The 26,958-nt window shown below is 44.9% G+C and overlaps 1 protein-coding gene across 2 annotated transcripts in view; it reads left to right on the plus strand.

Annotated features, from left to right (window-relative positions):
• The window catches only part of LOC137520976 (tenascin-N-like), a 132,896-nt gene that overhangs the window by 65,038 nt on the left and 40,900 nt on the right, over positions 1-26,958 (plus strand). For both annotated transcript variants that reach the window (XM_068239620.1, XM_068239619.1), the window contains exons 5-7: positions 876-1,139; positions 2,033-2,218; positions 18,816-18,905. In XM_068239620.1, the coding sequence (XP_068095721.1) occupies positions 876-1,139; positions 2,033-2,218; positions 18,816-18,905 (540 nt within the window). The remainder of the gene's footprint in view (positions 1-875; positions 1,140-2,032; positions 2,219-18,815; positions 18,906-26,958) is intronic.

Consider the following 26,958-nt stretch of genomic DNA (forward strand, 5'->3'; position numbering starts at 1 on the left):
CCACTGATGTCCTCCTGCAACCTTGCCGTGTTTTTGCATTCCACTGTACCCCTCCATAAGCCCGCCTCTGCTCATGCATAGCGCTGGCCGTGCGCCTCCTCTATCGTGATTCCAAAGCTAGGAGCGTTCTGCACATGTGCGGTAGGAATTTCTGTTTACTGCGCAAGCGCAGAGTACTCCTCGCCATGGGACAGCCGTGAAGCAGGTGCACAGCAAGGGGCCGCGCATTCAGCGTTAAGAGGGTGACGACGGGGGGAACTACGAAATGCGTGATCATGGTGAGGGACCAGAAAGACTTCAGGGGGCTGAAAGAAGCCGCGGGTAAGTAAATTACCAATTTTTCCCTCAGTTAAAGTCTCCTTTAAACATTTTATTTATTTTAGTATTTATATAGCGCTGACATATTACGCAGTGCTGTACAGAGTATATTGTCTTGTCACTAACTGTCCTTCAGAGGGGCTCACAATCTAATCCCTATAAACATTATAAAGTAAGACAGCAGAATGATCAGTGCGAAAAAACCAATTTTGAACTCGGTTTATTGGATCACTGCTGACTGCTAGCTACTGATACCGATGTTGGAACAAATACAGTCACAGCTATGGACTAGGTGCAAGTGATTATTTTGATTATTTTACATCGTGTTTTAAACCAGATAAACCCCATTGAGAAATCAAACCCTTCTACACGACATCCAAAACTTGAAAAAAACAATTGTGTGTGAGGTTCAATTTCACTGCTGCGTGATTACACAAGTTATTTTCTTGTCTGGTGTATTCCATTAAAGGAAACAGACGAGGCAGGCACTGAAGATGTAGAACGAGAGAGTAAATTATTCACATCCACTGAAATAAGTAATTTTTTTCCCTGTCTAGTGATGTCAGTGCAGAATTTACGTCTCATCAGCACCACCGAGGACTCTCTGAATATCGCCTGGGACGTGCTGGTAGAAGTGGATTATTACTATATCACTTACTATCCTTTTGGAGATGAAAGCCAGAAGAAGCAAATTAAAGTGGCTGCAAACAAGGACTATTACCAGATCGGAGATCTCAGCCCCAGCACTCTGTACAAGATACTGATGTACCAGGTGAAAAGCAGCGTGACCAGTGAGCCTGGGGAACTTCAAGGCCGAACAGGTGAGAAGGACAGGGGGGAATTAAAAGGTGGATGTCAGATGACCCCTGTGCTCACCAAATTTAGGCCCACTATGCTGGTGGGTATACTGTCCCATCAATATTTTTGACACAGTCCTAAGCCTTTTTGCCAGGCCTCTGTGACAAATTGTAACACTAGGTGGGTGGCTAAGGCAAGGCCATCTTTGTTATTATTTAGTATTTGTATAGCACCAACATCATGGGCGTCCGCACATCGGGGCAAAATGGGGCGGACACCCCCCCTCCCCGGCCATCAGCTGCCTCGCCGTCCGACAGAGTGCCAGCAGCCAGCGTCAGACCTCCGATCGGCTGGCAACCAGTAAATGCAGGCGCTAGGACCTTGCGGACACTGCACTGATATGCGGAAGTGACATCACTTCCGCATATGCAGCACGGTGTCCACAGGGGTACTGTGTGCCCGCTCTCACTGGTCGCCGGCAGATTCTGAGGTCTGACGCTGGCTCCTGGGTCAACTGAGTGGGGGTCCCTGTCATTAAACATGGGGGGGCACCTTTCACTACCTAACCTGGGGGGCACCTGTCACTACCTTAAATGGAGGGCACCTGTGATAAGGGTTGTGGCAGGGGCTTGGCTTAAGTGTCCCTCTTTCTTATCTCAAAAAATTGAAAGGTATGCACATTTGCTATTGAGAAGGAGCGGCATCAGAATTTGTTACTTGTTTATGTGGTGATAGTGGTGGTAGTGGTTGGGGGGGGGGGTATCGTCACGTTATAGTGGGAGGAGGGCATTGTGATGGCCAAACATTCTTTGGTGGGGGAAGGTGGCCACACTTGGTCACAGGGGTAGGGGTGGTGCTGATTCAGGATGGATTTGGAACTACGCCACTGTGTCTGAACCTTCCTTCTCTTCTCCAGATGATGCACATCTTGGAACTCTGTGGGTGACAGGAGAGACAGCGGATTCTCTGGAGGTGGAATGGGAGAACCCCACTGAGAGAGTGGACTACTTTAAACTGACGTATGCTGCCCAGCCTGGCGGCGCTAAGACAGAGGTGAAAGTGCCTCAGAGCAATGATGCAAAGACCAGCTATATTATTAAAGGTAAGTTATCAGCTTCCACGCACTGTCGGTACCAGTCCTCAATAAATATCATTTACATTAGAGGTTCATATTCTATGGGCCCTATCTCCTCTCTGTCCAGCATTTTCTTTATTGAAATTTTTTTTATATACATAGAACAGTGTTGTTGTAGTGACATTGCTAGGATCCTCAGCGATCCGGGGCACTTTTGGTCACTCCAGCCGGAAAATGGGAGCGGTCACGCACCAGAATGTGGGTGTGGTCATGGGTGGAGGCAAATTTACATGAACTTAAAAACGGTCTAAGTAGGCCTGCCCAGCAAAATGTTGGATGAAACACCCCTCTCCACTAATGCAAAAAAAGCAGCATATGATATGAATAAGCAGTGTCACTTAAACATTACAAAACAGAGGTACCCGGGTTCTGTGCTGGCTGGTCTGGCTTTCTGCTGGGCAGGCTGGCCTGCCGCCAGGTTATCTGGAAGTCCCCCCATACCATTTAGGCACCACAACTCCCAGCAGGCCCCCATAGAATAGCCACAGCTCCCAGCATGCCTGCCATTGAGGCACCACAGCTTACTCTGTCTGGGGGACATCTGGGGCACCCCAGAATAGATCTGGGGCACATGCCACTGATCTTTGGGCCTAGCGACACCCCTGGTTGTACGAGTCTTTTTGCAAGTTATTAAAAATACCTGCCAGTTTCAATCTGCAGCAAACTATGTTTTTCAGTTATATTTCTGGTGAAATCTGGTTAAATATATTCAATAGATTTAGGTGGAAATCTTGAAAAACGATCAATATCAGGTAGATATTGATGATTTACTGAATCCAGCACACAACTCATAGTATGTTCCCAGTTTAGGAATATAGCCATTTCTGATCATTTCTGGCTGTGCTTAGTGGAACCTGAGTGGACAGCGGAAGGGTCAACCTGTAGGCATCACTGAATCCAACAATACAGAGGTCCGACAGGGTGCAATTTTTTTATCAGTATTTCCCACCTCAGTGGAAGGCAGCTGGAGAGGGCTTGCTATTTTTCAGCTTCTTCACTCTGCAGTGAGATAGCAGCTAGGCTGTGGAAATGCTGGCGTGTAGGCTTCAATGATCTCTAAAGGCAGCATACTGATAGCACATCCCACTTCCTTGTTAGACTGGCCAGTAGCAAATGGTACTTTGAACTCAGGCTACACCCTATCCCAGGGGTGTCAAACCCAATCACAAAAAGGGCCAAAATCTGAAACATGGTCTTAGTTGCAGGCCAAATTGTTTATTAAATTGTAATGGGGTGTGGGCACCCTAAAAACGTCAGGTGCAATACCTGAATGTGGTCCTACACCAGTGTGTTCCTCTGGATCGGAAGGCAGCCTGCCATCACCTGCAGTAAAAATAAAGTGGCAATGGAGGGCAGCAGCGTGTGATGTATACTGTATTCCACAAATCTGCTCACAGCAAACCGGACCTTACATGTGTATTGTGGGATACCCAGGACAGTGAATGGGGTTGGTGTGGAGGGGGTAGCAGCTTCAAACAGCTAACAGCTGTCTTGCATAAAGAAGAGAATATTTCCTTACAGCTTTCGGTGGTATGGGTGGGAACGCCAAAGACGCCATGCTTTTAAATGCGTACTGTGAATGTGCGGTAGACCTATACAGGGGTGCATATATTTAGAGATAAAACTAAAAAAATGTAAGGATGTCTACTGTCACTTAACCACTTTGTCCTCCTTGATGTAGTTATACGTCAAGGAGGACATGTGCGCTCCCGCGGCCGATCGCGCGCATGCATGTGCACTCCCGGCCGGAGATTGGTTAGCCCAGGAATCAATGAATTGGGCCATAGTGCCCGATCACTGATTCCTCTCCCCCGCTGAAAAAGTGACAGCTTCTCTCGGAAGCTTCGCTTTTTCTGACTCCTATGTCCCTCTAAGCCAGGGGTGTCAAACTCAAATATAAGTGGGCCGATATTGTACACTGGGACCAAGTCGCGGGCCAACCTCAATGTCTACTGGCCACCTTCCTCCCTTATAAAGTTCTCTGGTGTCTAGTGATCCTCTCTCTCCTATACAGTTCCCTGGTGTCTAGAGACCCCCACCCTCCCCTATACAGTTCCCTAGTGTTTAGTGCTTTCCCCTACCTCCCCATATGGATTTCCCTGGAGTTATAGGACTTCACCTCCAGTATAGCTTCCCTGGTGGTCTAGAGTGGGCCATACGTAATGCAAAGTGGGAAAACCACTTGAGGGCCAAATTTAATGGCTCTGAGGGTCAAATTTGGCCCGCGGGCCAGAGTTTGACATGTATGCTCTAAGTGTACATTGTGCGCTTAGAGTGACGTCATGTAAACAAACTCAAGGTTGTCATCTTGTGGCCAAAAAGTAAAACTACATCTAAATGTAAAAAAAAAAATGCACATATATTTACCCCAAACAAATACTATTTACATCCCACCCTCCCAAAAATACCCACATAAAATGTTTAATAATAACAAAAAAAAAACCATTACAATAAAAAAACAAACACATAAATATTTACCTAAGGGTCTAAACTTTTTAAATATCTATGTAAAGATGAAATATTTCAATTATTTTTTATTATAAGTTTGTAAATAGTGATGGATGCAAAACGGAAAAAATGCTCTTTTATTTCCAAATAAAATATTGTCGCCATACATTGTGATAGGGTAGGGACATAATTTAAACAGTGAAATAACCGGGACAAATGGGCAAATACAATACATGGGTTTTAATTATGGAGGCATGTATTATTTTAAAACTATAATGGATGAAACCTGAGAAATAATCAATTTTTTCAGTTTTTTTCTTATTCTTACTGTTAAAATGCATTTACAGTAAGGTAGCTCTTAGCAAAATGTACCACCCAAAGAAAGCCTAATTGGTGGTGAAAAAAACAAGATATAGATCAGTTCATGGTGATAAGTATTGATAAAGTTATAGGCTAATGAATGGGAGGTGAACATTGCTCAGATGCATAAAGTGAAAATGACCGAGGGCTTAAGTGGTTAAATATATAGTACTCTACCAGGAAGTTAGTGAAAAAAGTTACATCTGCAATGGCCTGCCTTCCTCATGGAAATGTCAAGAGCCACCGGGACAAAAACACAAGTCTATATAGCAAGAATTAATTTCCTCATTTCTTTTACTGCTTACAATCATGCAGAGTTGAGGCTCTTGAGGGCCACATAAATCGGTGTGGGGCCGGATTCGGCCTGCAGGCAGTGGCGTAGCTAAAGAGCTGTGGGCCCCGGTGCAAGTTTTACATGGGGCCCCCCCAAGCACTCTATACATAACAATTGATACGGCGCACCAAAACCTGCCAAGGACAACCCCAGTGTTAGAGGTGCAAGAAGGGGTTGGGGAACAGTGTGTTAAGGATTACTACTATTCAAAGCATCTATAGAAGTGATTATTACCAGCACAGGACCAATAGAGAGCTAATACTGTGATAGAGGGTGGACCCTTTGGGGCCCCTCTGGCCCAAGGACCCCGATGCGGTCGCTACCTCTGCACCCCCTATTGCTACGCCCCTGCCTGCAGGACTTGTGTTATACACAAGTGCCCTAACCTGACTGTAACTGTGCAGCTCATTAATGGCAGTACATGCTGGGGACTCAGTTCACAGGTCCTTACTGGCCCACATAACACCACAATCATATGGATTTATGAAAAAAAATCATATAAATGATAACACTTTGGCCAATATGCAATAAACCTTCTCTCCTGAGTTTTCTCCTAGGAGATTATTTTTCAACTTCTTTTTAAAGTAACTTTTTAGCAGTTGAAAAAGTACCAAAAAGTAGGTGAAACGTACTATAAAAATCGGAGTATTTTTTCGCTTGCTGTTGATTTAAAAGGTGTCATATTGACAAGGAACAAAAATATCACCTAGGAGAAAACACAGCAGAAAAGGGCAATTGCATAGAATTGTCTTTATACAAGAAAAAAAAATGACCAAGAACACAGGAAGCATTCATTAATGTTATTATTATTGATTTATAAAGCATCAACCTATTCCGTGGCGCTGTACAAAGTAAGAAACAAACATGGGGTACATAATAATACAGACCATGGTATATACCCCAATATACTAAATACAGAATTGGTACAAAATACAGAATTCCGCTTTAAACAATCACATATCCACTCATCTGCAGGTTAAGCATGGAGCATAAATCTTGATCCAATTAGTCATTGGTATAATCATCGATTATGTCTTGTAATGTGAAAAGTGATTGTAAAATCCAGAGATGTGCTGTGTTGAGTTAGTGCTCTTCCGTGACTTCTGACCCTGGCAGAGATACAGCCAGTCTGCTAACGTCTGTCGGTAGCAGTTGTGTTTAACTGGTTCCATATGCTCACAAGATGTACAAAACATCTTGCAGGGGCTGCCGATACATTTTTGGCCCCCAAGGTAACAAAGGAGATAGGAATTAATGCAGTCATTACTGCCTGCACATTTCAGTGTAGACTGTCTAAAGGAAACATTCTCTAAAAGCTCTTATCCAGCTGTTATTCTTTTATTTCCAACTTTCGTTTTTAGTGTTCTTCAAGATTTGTATCAGAGTGCAACATTTGGGTTTTAGAAACCTGCCAACCGTTTTTGAGGAACAGGCATGCAGAAAACAACTGCCTCAGTCATGGCTGTAAATAATCTTTTAGAGCAAAGAAGAAATGTTGAGTTTCATACCACTTGCCGTCCCCCTCCGCCAACTGGATCGCCCACAATTCGGTCTACCGAAAGTCTTTCGGTCTGGGGCGTTCTGCACTTGCCCCCTGTTGGGTTCTGCGCCTGCACAGTACTGTTGCTCCAGCACACAACGTTCCCCATGACAAGAGTACAACGGGGGAGCGTGCATGGCTGGGCTGCACCTGTGCCGACAGGAGGAGTTTCTGGAGCAAACTGCAGGCTATCCAGGCGGCAGTGGAGGACAACAAAGGAGTGATCAGCCTGGAGGGGCTGGATAAAGTCCCAGGTATGAATATATATATATATATATATATATATATATATATATATATATATACTGTATATATATTTATTCTGTCTCGGGTACACTTTCAGCGAATATACCCTTAATTCACACTTGTGGAGAAACTGATGACAGGGTGCTTTAAGACAGCAGATCAGGTTTCCAGGAAACCTTCAGTAGTTAATGCAAACTTATATTCCTGGAATCTCTGGTGCATTGTAAATCTCTGCAGTAAGTCTCTTTGCATTGAGTCCAGGCTATGTGTCAGACTGCTGGCATTTACAATACACCAGGGATCTCCGCAATGCAACCTCAGAGTAACCTAAAACTCAACTCACTGGAAACCTCTGCTGCTGTCTTATAAGCACCTGTCACCAGTTTCCTGAGATAACACTGGAGACAGGTATACTTTATGGTAAATGATAAAGAAGCTAATTTCACATTACAGATTACAATGCCTGATTGCAAGCTCCCTACCTCTGTTGCAGTACTTTTTTTTTTCATTTTTCTTTTTTTGTCTTATGAATTAAAGAACCACTATGTGAAAATGATTTGACATTCCCATTTAGATGTTCATTTATTAGCAGCGTTTAATAGCAGCTGCTGTCCGGGAAAAAGATCCCCGTCCTCACTTGGTCTCACAGTTCCTTCACCACAGTTACTGACTGGTCAGCAGATGTATGTGGAGAAGCAATGGCATTTAGAAGTCTTGTCTGGTGGAAGAGTCCATGCCTATAGGGGGCTCTCTCCCTGTCTGTTGGCCTTCTTTTCGATGAGGAGCTGTCAGACATTGATAGGCAACATTTCTGATCATTTGTGTCTAGATGGATAATTTTTTTCTCCCTATGCCCGGCAACAATGGGGGTGAGGAGGACACTGGAAGCCTCTGGACTATATGGACTAGCCAGAGGCTTCTCTCCACAACTTTTTTTTCCTCGCGTTCACTTTCATTTTAATACCCCTTTACTTTGGCTGGTAACCTGTTTTGAAAGATTCCAATAAACAATCTGTTCCTGTCCTATAATGCCTCTGTATTGTTGCATGAGTCTCAACATAGTTCCCAACTGTCCCTCTTTTGGAGGGACAGTCCCTCTTTGGGAGCCCTGTCCCTCTGTTCCTCTTTCCTCCTCATTTGTCCCTCTTTCAGGACTTTGTCCCTCTTTCTATGTAAATATATATATTTCTCTACTAAAAATGTGTTTGATTGACTCTAAACTTTATTCCCATCCTGCGTAATATGTTGGCGCTTTATAAATACAATAAATAAATAATAAATAATAATATATTTCCAATTTTAAAATGTTAATATGAAGGAAAATGAACCAGGATAGAAAGGACCGGTATGGTTTGAATTATAAAACAACACATTTTTCTTATGAAATCTTTATGGTATGCGTGACTAGGGGTGTGCCGGGGGCGTGATCAGGGGTGTGGCTTAAGTGTCCCTCTTTATCATCTCAAAAAGTTGGGAGGTATGTTCTCAACAGTGCTTAACCTCTTTAATACGCGTCACCGCGGCGGCAGCCCCAGGACCGCCTAACGCTGATCGGCGTAAAGTTCTGGGTCCGTGTTTTGCAGGAAATTGCGCATGCCGATTCGCGCCCATCTCTGCTTGGATGACGGAGCTCTGCTCAGCCCAGTCTCCCAGTGGCGATTAGTACAGTGCAGCGATCTATGGCAGCGCTGTACTCGGGACAGCAGTTTGACACGCCTGTCCCCCTGGGTGGCAAGACAGCGATCCGCTGTCATAGGCTGAAGCCTAACAGCTGATCACACTGATTGGCTGGCGGGGGGAGAAAGGGAGGGTGGGTAAAATAAAAAATAGGAACATTTATTAATAAATAAAACAAATAAATATTTATTTAAAAAAAACAACACTCCAGGAGCGATCAAAGCCCACCAACAGAGAGCTCTGTTGGTGGGCAGAAAAGGACTTGTGTGCTGAGTTGTGCAGCCCTGCAGCAAGGCCTTAAAGGTGCAGTAGCCTATTTTGGAAAAAATGGCCTGGTCACTAGGGGGGTTTAAGCCCCTGGTCCTTAAGTGGTTAAAGCAAGCCCAAGGCATGGTTAAAAAGTTGGTCTTTACTCATCCGAACCCTCTTCCAGCCCCCTACGTTGTCCTCCCAGCCCCCTCCTCAGTAAAGTCTGCGAGTTGGCTGGGTTGCACAATACTTCACGTGTGCTGATCCCACGGCGCACTGCTTCGAATGTGCACCCATAGCTGGGAGCACTCTGCTCATGCGCAGTTACATGTGTTGACGTACTGTGAATGCACAAAATGCTCCCGGCCACGTGAACATGAGCGAGGAGGGATGCCACTGGGTCAGCACATATGCAGCGGTGCACAACTCAGCTGACTCGTGGATTTTACCAGGCTGGCCTCCATTGTGGAAGTGGAAGATAGTAAACAGCCAAACCACACAGCTGAAAAAATAGCAATGTTGTCTGGGCTACATTGCAGCGCAGTGGCATAGCAATAGGGAATGTGGAGGTTGCGACCGCACCAGGGCGCTTGGGCAAGAGGGGCACACTTCGGGTCCTCCTTTATCCATCTAATTAGCTTTTTATTGGTGCTATGTTAATAACCTGCTCGTCTATATGTGTATTGAATAGTGGTAATCCTCGACAAGCTATTTTCTTGCTGATCACACCAGGGGCGTAACTAGGAATCACTGGGCCCAGCCGGGAAAGCTTTGGTTGGGGCCCCCTCCAGGATGTGGCTGGGCGCTGTACAGAAGAACCTGCTGCACACTGAATAGGGACTGTCTATAAATCTTTGTCTACAAAACTTTGTATGATTTGTTATCAGTGGCTGAGCAGATGCAGTCATTAGAACAATTGTGCAGAGAATAGAAAGCGTTTTATTTCTGTGCCCAGACTCCTCAAACATCACTACAGGACACAGCACTTGGGGAGGGGTAGAGAGGTTGGGGGAAGGGCGATGTACACAAGAGCCTGCTGAGCACTGAATAGGGACTGTCTACAAATCTTTGTCTTCAAAACTTTGTATGATTCCTTATCAGTGGCTGAGCAGATGCAATAATTAGAACAATAGTTTTTTTCTTCTTGCCGTTAGTTGTGAATCTCTCAGGACTGGGCCACCTGTGGCTTCTGGGCCCCCCTGCAGCTGCATCCCTTGCAGGGTCTATTGTTACCCCTGGATTACACCTCTCTGACACTGCAGCTGTCCTTGGAAGGTTTTGGGGATCTATATAAAACTCACAACAGGACCCCAAGTTCCTTAGTTACGCCACTGTTGCTGCTCCAAATAGGAGGAAGAAGTGGCATGACACCCTAGGTCTCTGGGCATGTGGATGACTGTTAACAAATATTGAGGATTTTTGAGGGTTAAATGGAGGTTATAGGGATATTTGTAAAACAGTTTTTTTTTTAATATAATTCAGTATACCTAGATCCTATAGTTATTAAAGTACACCCGAGGCAAACATAAACTAATGAAATACACAATTGTATCTATCTTCCTTCTCCTAAAAATTACTTTTTAATATATTGCAGTTTTATTATATGTTTAAATCTACTTTTTAAGTTTTAACTGTTTTATTGTTTTTGCTCAATGACACATTCATTGAAATATGTCAGAGCTAAATTCTATGAACTATTGACCCTTTTTTCTCTTTCCTGCTCTCTGAAGCCATTTTCTGCTAGGAAAGTGTGTTATAGTAGGAATTTCTTATCAGTGAGGGTCACACTGTAGTCACTTCCTGTCTGAGACAGGACTTATGCTGGGAATACACGTTTCGTTTTTGCCTTCGTTTTAGCCTTCGATTCGTTTGGTAAACGAATCGAGTGTTGAAAACGTATGTGAAAATAGTCATTATCTCATTATAGTTTCGATTAATAGACCCCAAAAACGAACGACTAGTGATCGAACATGTTTGATATTATCTCTCTTTATCCATCTAATCGAACCATTGGTAGGCTTGATGGCTGTTCAGATCGATTATATATTCGTTTATGCCGTCCGTCCCTATACTACGTTTCGTTTCTTTGCAGCCTTCGATCATTGGAAAAACGAAACCATCAGAATCGAAAAAAAAAAAATGAAACCGTGGGTGGTGATATTAACCGTACGATCGATTATTTCGGGATCGAAAAGGACAAAAGGCACAATCGAAACGAAGGTTTAAACGAAGGGAAAAACGAAACGTGTATTCCCAGCATTAGCCAGCCTCTTACATACCTGATATTTAACTATTTTAGGTAGAGGTAGAAAAAAGAGGAACACAGCATAGTTATTTATGTGCTAGGCACTGTACATACTCATGTCTATCTCATCGTGTCACCTCGGGTATCCTTTAAACAACAGCTAGGTTATTCTTCCATTCTTTTGTGGCTAGTCCTTCTCAGAAATGCTGTATATACACAACAGTCTCGTATTGATTTAATGGCAATCTACCGAGAATTGATGTTGACAACATTAGTTTGAAACTTGTGCTTTGTAAGTACAAGTTTAGCTAATAAAATCACAGCCAACTAAAGCACTACAGAAAAGAAAAACACATTTTGCAGTATAAATTGGGTTATTCATCAAGGTACTGTTCCTGCAAACAAATATCAACATGTTTAAAAAAAAACACACAGCACAAATTACCATCAATTCTGTGCTCCCGTTTGACCTCTTCTACGGTAATAAAAGATTACTTGTCACGTACGCCGGGAGAAATATAGATAATCTTAAACACGTTATTTATATGAAGGGATCTCGATACCAAAATGTGCCTCCTGAATTGTTGCCGTAATACATTTGTCTGCGATGTGCTTTCAGGCTGAACCTGTTTTATGAGGTTGATAACCAAGATAAGTGAACATCTTAAAATTCTCTATACTGACTATTTGCTTGGTTTTTTTCTCTGTAATCTGGTGCTTAGAGTGAAAGTCCACAGCATCAATTGCCTCATTCTCCCACTAAGGGTTGTTATAGGGTGAAAAACACTCTGCGCAATGACCTAATAATTTCCTCCTCACCTCAAACCAAACACAATGTACGGCTACAAGAGTTCTCTTAACTGTTCCCATTAAGATTCTGTTCCAGACCAAGGACCTGATCCTATTGCAGCTATTGCCAGAGTACAGGGCTAGTGATAGTCTGTTAATGTGTTTTTATATAATTCAACTAAGGCCTCTTTTTCCACGAGTAGCTAAAGACAGGGATGTAACTAGAGGGGAGCAGCACTTGCGATCGCAGGGTGGCCCAGAGGTGCGGGGGCCCCCAGCTACTAACCTTCCCTTCCTCCAATACAGGGGACTATACTTCATATCAGGTGTTTTTGTGGCTTCACTTGATATGGGTGTGAAGATCATGATGTCCACACTTGTTTTATGACCCCTATAAGATGGGCCCCAAGGCCTTGAAGGGCACCAAGGAAGGGGTGTAAACATTGGGGGGATCCATCAAAGTTTTGCGGGAGGGGCCCATGAATTGTAGTTACGGCACTGGCTGAAGATGGTGAATCCACCACCTGGCTGACTTTGTTCACCGGCCAGGTGCCAGTGGTGTAGCAATAGGGGGTGCAGAGGTTGCAACCGCATCAGGGCTCTTGGGCCAGAGGGGCCCTCACTCAACCACAGTATTTGCTCTTTATTGGTCTTATACTTATAATATTCACTTCTGTAGATGCTTTGAATAGTAGTAATTATTACACTGTTTCCCATCCCCTTCTTGCACTTCTGACAGTGTTTGTCCTTGATTGGTTTGGTATGCCGTATCAATTACTACGTGTATAGTGCTTGAGGGGCCCCAATGTAAAACTTGCACCAGAGGCCAGGGGCGTAACTAGAAGTCCCTGGGCCCCCCCTGGAAGAATTTGAACGTGCCCCCCCCCCCCCCACCTCGGGGCCCGCTCATGGCCGTTTTGGGGGAGGGGCAGGCGGGGTCGCAGCATGAGGGGAGAGCTTTGCACATCAGCGGGGAGGGGGGACAGTCGGAGTCCCCCCCCTCAACTCGGGCTCTCCCCTTTGCGCTTCCCTCCTGCATATATCTAAGTGTAAGCAGCAGCGACGGCGGCAGCAGCAGCTATAATTACCTCCATTCACCAACGGAGGTCTCCGATCTGCAAGGGCTTCACATTACTTCCTTGTTTTAACAGGAAGTAATTTGAAGACCTTGCAGATCGGCAACCTCTGGTGGTGAATGGAGGTAATTATAGCTGCTGCTGCTGCTGACACTTAGATATATGCAGGAGGAGGAGCGCAGAGGGGAGAGCCGGAGGTGAGGGAGGGGGAAGACTGTTCCCCCTCCCCGCTGATGTGCAAAGCTCTCCCCTCATGCTGCAACCTCTCCTGCCCCCCAAAATGGCCATGAGTGGGCCCCAGCCCCCCCCCCCCCCCCCGCGGGGGCTGTTTCCCCTAATGTTATGCCAGTGCCGGGGGCCCTCAGCTTCATAGCTATGCCACTGCCAGGTGCTTACTAGCACTTGGCATAGGCAAAGGTCAGGCGCCCCCCCATATGGAGTTGCATCTGTGCAAGGGGGTTGTCATCCTCAGACACGACATGAGACTTTTTTTTACTGCCGGGAAATGTGATGTGTCGTGTTACCAAATGCTACCATTCCGCTGCATGTATTTGCAGCTTCTGCCAGCTGCTGTCTGTGAAAAAGGCCTACATGTTCTTTGTTGAAGTAGAAACAAAATCGTTAGCGTGAAGGGTGATCCAGTATTCTATTCTGTTGATTTAATTAGTGTTTGTGTCGACAGTGTTGTTTATTGTCAAAAATCTGAGGAAATGAATAAAGATGTTTTCACTTGCTTTGAGATGATGAAAAAACACCTACGTAATTTATCTCAGGATAGAGATGTTTAATTAAGCTTAAAGGAAACTTAAAGTAAAAAAAATGCTCATTTACTTACTTGAGGCTTCTTCAAGCCCCCTAAAGGGCTTTCTGGTCCCTCGCTGTCATCCCACACTCTGCCGTTCCTCCGGTGTCCCCTTCCATGCTGGATACGCACCCCCCCCCCCGTGCCACGCCTGCCCTCTATAGGGAGTGGTCTGCGCTTGCACAGTAAGCAAGAATTGCTTTTGCGTAGAACGCTCCTGTCCGCGCGAGAGGATTCACGATAGAGAACGCGTGTAGCCAGCGCTGCACATGCGCAGTGCCGTTATGGACGGGACAGACTGACTGAACGCGGGATGACGGCGAGGGACCAGGAAGACTTCAGGGGGCTGGAAGAAGCCCCATGTTAGTAAATGGGTAATTTTTGTTTACTTTAGGTTCAATTTAAGTTTTAAAATCAGTTAAAAATGTTTTTACATTTGCTTTTTAGCAATAAAAAAAAAACGGCTCTGATATCTTTTAACCTGTTGCTGTTCCAAGATGTAGATTCGTAATACAGGGGCAAACCCAGGATTTTCAAGGGGGGGGGGGGGATTCCTGAAAGGTCTCCCTCAGCCACACACAATACAGAATAATAATATGGCAGGTCACATCATGTGGGTACACATAATGTAATTTCCCTCCTGACCGACAACGGGATGGATCAGGAGCAGTTTGGATACAGATAATAATGAGGACAAGGGACATTGTTAATGAAGTGGAAAGTGAAGCATTCACAAGGCAGGGCACAGGGCTGTGCTCATACCTGACTCTGAGTTACCCAGAGTACCAGCTGAATTATTGCAAATTTCCTTCCATTTTAGGAAGGCAAATCACACTAAGCGTTGCTTTTTAGTAGGAGGGCTTTTCGGTCTCTTTTATTCCCCTATACATTCCTAGTGGTTTGGGTCACCCTGAGCTGCTAGGTTACTCCATGCTCTGTACAAACGTTGCTGCTACATCCAAAGTCAACTGTAGCAGAGAAAGAAAGGGGGCAGTGTGAGCTGCAGGATGCCTGCAGATATTCTGGTATCTCAACTTGTGCCTGTCCTCAGACACTGCACCAGCCCTGGTCTGAGGGAGGATTCTGGGCAGCTGTAATCCCCAGTAGAAACCAAATGTCAGCCGGCCTCAGGTGAATCTTATTTACGGGGAGTCCTAGTGGGATGAGGGGTCCATCACACCTCATCTGTCAATAGTCCAAACACAACAGGAATTATCCACACTGGACTCAACCCTTCCACGGATAAATATCCAACTTCTTTAATGCATATCAGTGCGGGTACAGCATACAGGTAGCACAACGTTTTGGGCCAATCGCCCTTTCTCAACCTCTGGAAAAACAGTGACATGTATACGATATATAGACAATTAACAACACGCCCACTAACTAGGGGCGGGTACCTCCTTAACACACTGTGATGATCTGCTCAGCTGGCTGCACAGGCAGACAGCTGTTTGTCCATTCCTCTAGTCTGTGGGCTGCAGGTCTCTGGAACAGAGACCTGTCTTTCCATTGCAAGTTTCTGGTCTGTTTTCTTGATGGGGAATTTGCATACATTCGTTATGCAAATCCCCTACCTGCCTTCTTTGATGACTGGCACTATAAGAGCTTTATGTTTCCTAGAAGGCTTTGCTGGTCATTTCCTTTCCGTGGTCTGTTCCTGATGGACACTGCTGGAGTGTCAGCCATTGCTATCTAGTATAGTTAATTCCTGGGGGTTGCTTTAGGCTCCCCTTCTAGCCCAGTCAGGTTGTATTATCTGTATTGCCTGTTCTGTCTTGTCTTGCCTGTTGCCATTGTCCTGTCCCAAAGGTGGTCGACAGGAAATGGTTCTGATCTCTGTTCTTGGAGTATAGCTGGTGCAGCGGTTGCTACCAGCTATCTCTTCTGTTCTGTCTCCTGGGATCGCGCTAGCTACTTTTCGCTAGCGCTGGGGATCCTTCTGTTCTGTCTTCTGGGATCGCGCTAGCTACTTTTCGCTAGCGCTGGGGATCCTTCTGTTCTGTCTTCTGGGATCGCGCTAGCCACTTTTCGCTAGCACTGGGGATCCTTCTGTTCTGCTACTCTGTACCTGGATCGCGCTAGCCACTTTTCGCTAGTGCTGTGGATCCTATCTCTCGCTTGTCCCTGTTTTCGTGTGTCTGTCTTGTCCGCTACGCTTGCTGGACGCTCGGTGAGGTAACCGTTAAGCAAGCGCTCGCGTCCTCTGTTTTATGTTTGTCTGTTAATGGTTAGTTAGGCGTGCTTGTCTCTATTGTGCTTATCACGTGGAGATCGCGCATAACCGCGTGCACTGTTGCGAATGAGTGCGGTGTTTGCGGTTAGCTAGCGTTTGTTATTTTCCGTATCTCCTTATTGTATTATTTGCTGTGCCTTTGCTACCCTCGTATTCCATTCTGATCTGCCTTGTGTCATGTCTGGCGATCGCACCTCTCGCGATCGCGTTCCTATTTCATATCTGCTGTTGTGTGTGCGCGGTCGCGGGGTGGCGACTGGATTGGCGCACACACATACAACCTGTCCCTTTGCTCAATCTCATTCGCAATCGCCTCTCTTGCGATTGTGTTCTGCGCTTCGTACAATTCCTGTCTGGCACTTGTGGAGGTACAGAGGATTGGTTCCTCTGCACTCCCCAGCGCCATCTGCCGACAGGAATTTCCCTCTACAGGTGCGTAGCACCTTTTGCTGGGTGCCTGCAAATATACGCTTGTGGAGGATTTCCGCCGTGTCAGCGCACGCGTTGTGCGCTGATCACGGAGAAAGTTCTACAATCGTTACACACACCTGATTAACCCTTCACAGGGTTAATAAAGTTTACAAAAAATATCTCAAGCTAAAATCCTCATTTAGACCACCCGATGACTGAGTATCCAGCCTGTCCATCCACCAGGTCTCCCGTCTGAGGAGGGTGTTCCTATGGGGTCTACCTTCCTGTATCTGTACCACCTCCAACACTTGCCATCTTAATTGACTAGCATTATGTTTCAATTCCACAAAATGGCGTGCAAGTGGGGGTGCCTTACTAGTATCCCCTCCCTCACTCATCTTTTTCTTAAGGCTAAGTATGTTACTCCTGTGTTCATTGAGTCCAGTTTTTATATCCCTTGTGGTTTGACCCACATAGGCCAAACCACAAGGGCACTTAATGAGGTAGACCAACCCCTTAGTGTCACACGTAGCAAAATTTTTCAATGGCATTGTTAACCCTGTCAGTGGGTGGCGTACTTCCGGACCCTTTATGATACTGTTACAGTGTTGACAATGTAGGCACGAGAATGTGCCGATGTGTGGTGTGCCTAAAAACCTTTGTGACACCCCGTTAGAACGACCTTTATCTGCCCTCACCAAATGATCACGTAACGATTTGCTTTTCTTATATACGAATCTGGGTGGAGACCTGCTGAATGGAACAAGCTGGGGGTCACTCTAAATCACCGGACAGAATTTTAAAAACATATCCCTAAGTATATTAGATTCACTACAAAAAGTAGTCACAAAATTCACATCATTACTGCCATCATTATTCACTGCTTTATATTCCCTTAATGGTTTACGATCCATCTCACCCACCTCTGCCATGATATCATCACATCTCTTCCTGCTATAACCTCTTTTCTCAAAATCCTGAGTGAGGAGCTGCACCTGTTTTGAATATAACTCATCTAAGGAGGTGATCCTCCTCTCCCTGACAAATTGGCTTTTTGGAAGCCCATTTATCAGTGATCGTAGGGAGCTGCCCATGCTGAGAAACTGTGAGAATCCCAGACTGGAGTGCAGAAAATCCACAATGTAATAAAAACTTGTAGTATACTGTAACATTATATATTTATATATATATATGTACACACACACACACACACACACATACATCACTTCCTGGTTAGCAGCCATATTTTTTGTTTGTACACATTGCCTGAAACTGGTGATTAAAAAGCCAGGATCATGGCGAGGAGCGGCGGAAACGGCAAAGAGGGATCCAGGAGATCACAGTGATTTGATTAGTGTGTTTTTTATTGTACAAATCGGACAGTACAGATTCTCTTTAAGGCAGAGACATAGCTAGGGTTTTCAGCACCTGGTGACAAAGACAGTTTTTGCACCCACACCTGGACAAAATGGGCATGGCCACACATCAGAATGTGGACGTGGTTATGGGTGAATGTACAAATGCTGTTTAGATAGCCAAATGTGCTCCTTTCCCCTGTTCAGATAGCCAGATGTATCACCCTTTAAATAGCAAAATGTGCCCCTCTTTAGATAGCCAGGTGTGCCCCTCTTTAGATAGCCAGGTGTGCCCCCCTATAGATAGCCAGATGGGCCTCCCTTTAGATAGCCAGATGTGCCCTCCTTACCCCATTTAGATAGTGAGGTGTGCCCCCCTATAAATAACCAGATATTTCCCCTTTAGATAGTCAGACGTGCCCTGCTTTTTCTGGTGCTGTTTACGCCTCTGCAAAGGCAGGGAGAGAAGCAGAGGCACTTCGGGCAGCCATCAAGCCACTTCTCCTGCATGTGGAGGTGCAGCGACCATGCTGAGCCACCTTACAGTGCTGTGCCCGGGGACATGTGTCCCCCCCTGCCCACCCATAGCTACTCCTCTGCCTTAAGGGGTAAAAATCGTGGAACACGAACCAGTGATATCAAGCTATGTTAATTCATCTTTTCTGTTTTTATTTGCTGGCTTTGTATTATTTTGTGCTGTTTAGTATGTTAGTTACCTGTGTTTTGTCATGCTATGTAATAATTTTCAAAGACAGGAATGTGAGGATAATGTTTCTGTTCCTTGTTTCATCATCAGGGCTACGACCAAGCACAAACTACGACATCAGTATCCAACCTGTGAAAGGAGGCCGGGAAAGAAAATCCTCTACAGCTATTGGTTTAACCGGTATTATAATAATACTAATTCCTTTCTCTTTTTACAGCTATATTGAGCAGTGAGATTGCAGATTGCACTGTATACAGTGTGACTGTATGGTCTGTAAGAGGTCAACCAGCATCAAGTTTTTTTTATACCTGCAGTGGTGACAGTAAGGTTAGGCGTGGGGGAGAAGGAGTTAAGGTTAGGCGTGGGGGAGGAGGGGTTAAGGTTAGGCAAGGGGGGAGGGGTTAATGTTAGATGTGGGAGTGGGAGTTTGCGGCGGGGATGGTTAAGATTAGGTATGGGGAGGAAGGGTTAAGGTTAGCCACGGGATGGTTTGTGGCGGTGGGGGCAGTTAAGGTTAGGCTTGGGGTAGTAAGTGTTAAGGTTAGGTGGGAGGTTTGCAGCGGCGGGGGCGGGTGGTTGAGGTATTGGTAGTGGGAGAGTTCATTGTAAGAATAGGCCTAGGTTGAGCTGTAGTAAAGTATCGGTATTCAATGCCGATATTTTACTATCAGTTTTACACTTTATTAGTAAAATATTGGTAAATTAACCAATATTCTACTATCGGGATTACTGGGCGCCCAAATCCCTAGGCGCCCCTTTTTGACCTATGCCATATGCATGCATAAACATGTAAATGTTTTGTTTATTTCTTCATATATGCATGCTCTCCAGTACTGAATACTTTATATACTGTATGCAATGCACAGTATGTATGTGGTCCAGTGTTAGTAGAATCCGAAGACATAACAACAAAAGTTGTTTAGGTCAGGAGATACCTTTAAAGAGGAGCTGTCAGCCATACTATCTCAGAAAAAAACACATATGTAAGTAGTTTTGATTTTAGTGATTTTTCTGCAGTAAAAAAAGAGAAAATCTTTCTTATCATTTCCCATTTTAAGTGTGGCTATTTTGATGCCAATCCTGATGTCATTTACTCCCTTAGGCTGGCCATACACTGGCCCGATTTGCCGCCGTTCGACAGCAAATTCGATCACTGGGATCGAATCTGCTGCCAATCGTTTGCGCTAAACGCACCCACCGATCCGATTTCCACCCGAAATCGGATCGTTCCGTCGATTGCGCCGTGCGGGAAATTACCATCGATCACCCGCGGGTAGGGAGCGCGTCGCTAGCGGCGGCCGATCCGATACAGGTATACATTACCTGACGCTGGCTCCCGGACATCTTCTCCGCTCTGCACCGCTCTGTTTCTGCTCCATCTCAGCGTACATTAACTTCCTGTTTCACTCCAGTGACCAGGAATTTCAAATAGAGGGCGCTCTATTTGAATTTCCTGGTCACGGAGTGACACAGTGTACGCTGGGATGCGGTGCGGTGCGGGATGCTGGGATGCGGTGCAGCGCGGAGAAGAGGACCCGGAGCCAGCTTCAGGTAATGTATACGGGGGGGACAGGCGGCAGGAGCAGCTCAACAGATTGTGATCGGTTTCAGGCTGAAATCGATTCACAATCTGTTTGCAGTAAAGGCAGCCATACGATCCCTCTCTGATCAGATTCGATCAGATAGGGATCTGTCAGTTGGTCGATCTAATGGCAAATCGACCAGTGTATGGCTACCTTTACTCTACTCTGTCTGATTTGCCCGCCCTTCACTATAGAAAGTGCATTGTCTCAGAATGAGAAACATTGGCCAAACAGAGAGGAACAGAGGTGTGGGAGGGGAAAACAGGAGGGAAAGAGGATTCATCCAGTCATGCTGCATTAGTTAAGTCTGAGGGGAAGTAGAGAAGCAAAAAAGGACAACCCAGCATGCCGTGCAACTTCCTTTTTGTGTAATTCATACTAAAAGGAGAGGAAAACTGAGGTTACGGGTAATCCCAAATATTTACTCTACAACATCAAATTCCAAAATTACCAAAAATACTTTAATTAGTTCCAAAATACTGTAAAATACTAAGTTTTAAAATTAATCTGAGATGGCCATCCCATCAGGCAACCAGCCACGTCTCACATCAGTCTCCACACAAACACACACACTATCTGTAAGATTTGAAGCAATGTAGGGGGTAAAGCGGTCTAGCAATGCATAGGGCCTTCACTTTAACAGTCCAAATGTGCACTTCCTCCCAAATGATGAGACACAAAGCTTGTAAATGATGAAACACAGTTCATTGTCCACAACTGAGTAAACTCAGACAGATGGTAACTGTTGGTGATGCAGCATATCATAGAAGCAAAAGATGCAAGAAAAGCCAGCAGTCAGCCAAGCAAAAGTCTAATATGGCAGCATTAAACTGGCAAGCAAGAAGCACAGTTGAAAAATGGCACAGTTCCATATATGTATATAGTACTCTTACCATACCACGGATCTTCTCTGTGTACTTCAGTTCAATGATGCATATGTCCGACCGGTACTTGAGAATACAAGCAGGCTGTAAGTAATGATGCACTTACTTCAGGCATGAACACATTTTGCCCCACAAGGAGGCCATAGTGTGCAAGTGTGTCAGCGTCGCTTAGCATGGACAGGCATAACAAGAAAATGTGCTTATGCTGGAAGGAGAAGTCCCCATAGGCTGATGTAGTATCAATCCACGTGTGAGCCGAACAGCAGTTTCCCCAATTTACCCAGCAGGTCCAGTCGGGAGAAGTGTAGGTGTGGGAGAGCGTGGGGTCCACTGGTGGGAGGTCAACTCATAAGAGGCACGGCCCTAACATGTTTCGCCGGCTTCTGGCGTCATCCTTTGTGTGTACCAAATTTTGTATGCACCATATAAGAGTCAAGTAAACTGGGGAATGATCATTTATCAACAAGAAAAGTAATAGTGATTTTAACTCTTGGATTGCCTGGTTAGCATCCTTATTACTTGTTTACCGGATAAAAATAAAGAATTGATTTTTGATTTTATGCCCAACAGTTACACTTTAATGACTAACTGTACAAGATTTATTTTTTAAGCTTTCAAAATGTACGTTTCTTCTGCAGGCATGATACAAATCTGGATCAGAACCTAAACAATTATTTTTTGTAGTTATGTCTTTGGATCCTGTACATTAAAATGAAAATACCTAAAGGCAGTGGTGGTAGTGGTAGTCACCAGGGGCGTAGCAATAGGGGTTGCAGAGGTAGCGACTGCATCGGGGCCCTTGGGCCAGAGGGGCCCCAAAGGGCCCTCCCTCAACTACAGTAATTAGCTCTCTATTGGTCCTGTGCTCATAATATTCACTTCTATAGATACTTTGAATAGTGGTAATCATTAACAAACTGTTTCCTATCCCCTTCTTGCACCTCTGACACTGTGGTTTTCATTGGCAGGTTTTGGTGCGCCAAATCCATTGTTATGTATAGAGTGCTTAGGGGGCCCCAATGTAAAACTTGCATCGGGGCCCACAGCTCCTTAGCTACGCCACTGGTAGTCACATTCCACTTTCCATTTCCAGTTCCTCTCCTCTACATACATCTGTCCTCTACAGAGCCCATCTCTTGTACAGCAACAGTGTACCAGTTCTCTGTCCCCTTATCTTCATAGCCACATCCCTATTTATCACTCTCCAATGCAATGCCCCTCATGTACACAGAACACACTGTAGTGTGCACTTCTCTCCTGTGCAGAGCCTGTATTGCAGCATGCCCCTCATGTACACAGAACACACTGTAGTGTGCACTTCTCTCCTGTGCAGAGCCTGTATTGAAGCATGTCCCTTGTGTACACGGAACACACTGTAGTGTGCACTTCTCTCCTGTGCAGAGCCTGTATTGCAGCATGCCCCTCATGTACACAGAACACACTGTAGTGTGCACTTCTCTCCTGTGCAGAGCCTGTATTGCAGCATGCCCCTCATGTACACAGAACACACTGTAGTGTGCACTTCTCTCCTGTGCAGAGCCTGTATTGCAGCATGCCCCTCATGTACACAGAACACACTGTAGTGTGCACTTCTCTCCTGTGCAGAGCCTGTATTGCAGCATGCGCCTCATGTACACAGAACACACTGTAGTGTGCACTTCTCTCCTGTGCAGAGCCTGTATTGCAGCATGCCCCTCATGTACACAGAACACTGTAGTGTGCACTTCTCTCCTGTGCAGAGCCTGTATTGCAGCATGTCCCTTGTGTACACAGCACACACTGAAGTGTTCACTTCTCCACTCAAGGGGGTATGTTGTAAATAATATTATAATGGTGTGCACACATACCTCTCAACTTTTTGAGATCAGAAAGAGGGACACTTAAGCCACACCCCTGCCACACCCCTAATCATGCCCCGACACACCCCTAGTCACACATGCTATAAAGATTTCATAAGAATCATATGTTGTTTTACATTTCAAACCACACTGATTCATTACCCTTCATATTAACATTTAAAAAGAAGAAATATATTCATTTTCAGGATGGGAACAAAGTTTAGAGTCAAGTAAACACATTTTTCAGTAGAAAAAAATACATATTTTTACATAGATCTGTACGTCAGTCCTGAAAGAGGGACTGGGTTTCCAAAGAGGGCCTGTCCCTCTAAAAGAGGGACAGTTGGGAGCTATGGGTGCACACAAAGTTGTGAAACACTGTTTTAAAGTATAACTGCTTTGAAATGGTTAAAGATCTGAACAGGAAGTTCATGTAGCTTTTTGGCATGTCAAAGCATTTATGAAGTGATGTACAAACTCTTGTGATGAGAGCAGACTCCTAGCTAGACATGAAAGATGACATGTGATTGGTTGGCATGGAAAATGACTTCTCTGATGCTCTAGCTTGCATAAATCAGCTTCACTGACTCTCCCAATCAGTTGGTACAATGGCTGGATAGTTCTTTTATGGCCTGTCATGCAGTCTCTGAACAAATGTCACGGATGAATATTGCATGAGGATGTCACAAGTGTTAATAAGGCTCTTACATCCCTTTCATGTACAAATGACAGGCCAGCTGCTACACTGACATACACTTCTCTATCTCCTCGCGTGTAAAATGAAATGGGAGCTGTTGAGAGCGATGATTTCTGGCGTATGTGCGATTCTTCATTAAACAGTGCTATTTACTCAGGGAGCGCTCCATGAAAATGCCATATTTGCAATATCTATCCCACGGCACACAAGAACTCATGGGTATCGCGGCGTATATATCAGAGGCAACACCGCCTCATACATCAGTCAGATAAGCATCGCTGATACCGCAGCAGCCTTGTACAATTTCATTATTTGCGTCTTCCCATCTCCAGCACCCGATTCCCTCCATAAATCCCTGAATTATGCATGTTTTAACTCCCTCTATGAAGAAACAGTGTCGGCTCCCCATAACATCTGACTTCATAAATAACGCACATTATTATTTTTATATACTTTAGTCGGCCATGTAAATTTACTTGGGATAATTAGATTCATTAAGAAAACCGGAGACTAATGAAAGTGGTGATTTACAGCAGGCCCCAAGCTGTAGTAGAGTCTAATCATTACATGCTGGCTTATAGGAAAATATACAGAAAGAACTAAATCATATCACATGATATCGAGAAACTTATGGAGGAACGCTGCTGCATGCTGACAGGCTGCAGTGTAGAGACAAGAGGACCCGGAAGTGATGGAGCATGCATTAGACTTCTGCTGCAAGGTCTGCCATTGGATAGGGGAGAGAGAGGTGGGCTACTAGCTACCTATACTGGGCTGCTAATCTGGCTACCTATATTGAGGGGGCTACCTTTACTGGGGGGCTACTTTGGCTGCCTCTGCTGGGGGATAATCTTGCTACCTATGCTGGGGGGCTACTTATGCTGGGTGGCTTATCTGGCTACCTTTACTGGGGGACTTATCTGGCGATCTATATTGGGGCGCTACCTATACTGGTGGGCTAATCTGGCTACCTATATTGCAGGGCTACATATACTGGGGGACAAATCTGGCTACCTATACTGTGGGATTTCCTAGACTGGGGGCTAATCTGGCTTCCTATACTGGAAGGCTATGTATACTGGGGTCCCTTGCTACCTATACTGGGAGACTACTTCAGGCTACCTACAATAGGGGGCACATGTGACTATCTATACTGCCCCCCCCCCCCCCTCTGGCTACCCCTGTACTTGGGAGCGTCCTAAGGCACAACTGTACCTCTTTTGCACTTTTGCCTTCTTTTGGGGGGGGGGGGGGGTATTCTACTGGACACAATTGCTGGTGGGGGGTTGGGACTATTGTACTGGCCACTCTTATTAAGGGGTTTAGGGTTAGGCTGGCCTACTTGCTTTTAGTGGGGGGGGGGGGTGCATGGTGATTGATCTCACTTGCTAGGCCATGGTGGGGGGGGGGATTATTGAGGGTAGAGTGGGACTAAGGTGGTGGGGGGCCCATAGTTATGCCCCTGGGAAACAAAAAATGTAATCAGGAGTCTCAGGCTTTGTTACCCTTAGGCTATCCCCAGCAGGACAAGTGTGTTTTGTGAATGATGATTAGAGCAGTTGGAGTGCAGGTAAGGTTGGAGAGACATTTGAGGACGAGTTCATACGAGTTATATTGTGCCACCCCAGTTTGTAGAGTTGAAATTAGAAGTTTACATACAGTCACTTTATAATGCCAGCTGCCACAAATGTTAACAAAACCAATATTGTTTAAGACATCTACTTTGCGCTGAGCAAAATATAATTTTCCAACAGTGTTCTCAGACAAATTATTTCACTTTTTATTGAATATAACACAATTCCAGTGAGTTCTAATTTTACACACACTGTTAACTGTGCCTTTTTAACAGTTTTCTAAATTCCAGAAAATGGGCCCCGGGCCCATAGGCAATTCCCTTCTGCTCTGAAGTTTTCTCCTAGGAGATCAATTTTCATCTTCTCTTTACAATAACTTTTCAGCACTTTGCAAATGAAAATGTACCAAAAAGTAGATGCAAAAGAACTAAAAAGTACCAAAAAGTATTAAAAAGTACTACTTTTTAATTTTATAACCCAATCTCGGGCTCTCTTTAAGGAGCCCTTACTCTGACACATTAGATCAGAGTGATTGATTCTGCAGGGAATCCGAAATGATTAGTTTCGATTAAGTTCTGATTGATTTTGACCTAAAATCAATTAAAGTATCAATTGGACCAAATCAAAGATTTAGGTTAATCAGGTGGGAGTAATGGTCAATTGACACCCCACAGTGTTAGACTGCAGTTCGAGCAATTGAATCTATTGAAAATCTGCGTGTGTTAGGAATTGATTCTTCTGAATTGATTCCAGTCAGAGAGAAATCGATTGTTTTGCCACATTGGGCAGCAATCTATAAGTATATGGGTACCTTTAGACCCTGCCACTCATTATATACTAAATTGCCTCTGTGGCCTCTTTACACAGCTTGCACCTTGGATCCTGGGCAGTGTGTTAGATCCCTGCTTCTATGCATGTGGTGCTGCTTACTACTTGCTCTTGTGCTGCCATGATCCGTGCTTCATTGCTACCTGTGAGTACAGTCCCTTCCAGCCACTGGTAGGATTTCCCCTCAGCTATATGTCAGTGGTATATCCCATGGAGACAGGGACGTAACAATTAATCATGAGGCCCCCTGCAAAAACTTTGATGGGGCCCCATTAATGTTCCTTGCCTCCCCCTGGTGACCCTCACAGCATGGGGGTCCATCTTATAAGGGTCATAAACAAGTGTAGCCATAAAGATCTTCCCACCCATAACATGTGCAGCCCCAAAAAAACAACCACCAGATCTGGAGTATCAGAGGTGGGAAGGTTAGTAGTTGGGGCCTCTCCACACCTGTAGGCCAACCTGCAGTTGCAGGGGCTGCCGCTGCTCCCATGTAGGTACGCCCATGCTTACAGGGTCTTGTCTTGCCATGGCATTTCCTCTCTTTGCTCTTCCATACATGCCTGTCCCCACGTCAGGTATCAGCATATACTATATAAAAGTTTCCCAAGTCGCTCATTATATTGTAATCAATAATAATAGTTACAGAATTCCAGGAATTCATATTTCCATGCACAAAACTCCAGGTTTCTGGAAACCAGAGAGAAGTGGCAGCCGTGATTTGCCTCACCGTTTATAGCAATGCTTTAAACAATAAGAAGGTAACAGTATAATATAAAGCTTGGAACTATGAGACAGATATACTGTAAATGTAAAAATAATGCAGCCC

This window comes from Hyperolius riggenbachi, chromosome 6 (genome assembly GCF_040937935.1).
Source record: "Hyperolius riggenbachi isolate aHypRig1 chromosome 6, aHypRig1.pri, whole genome shotgun sequence".
Classification (NCBI taxonomy): Eukaryota; Metazoa; Chordata; class Amphibia; order Anura; family Hyperoliidae; genus Hyperolius; species Hyperolius riggenbachi.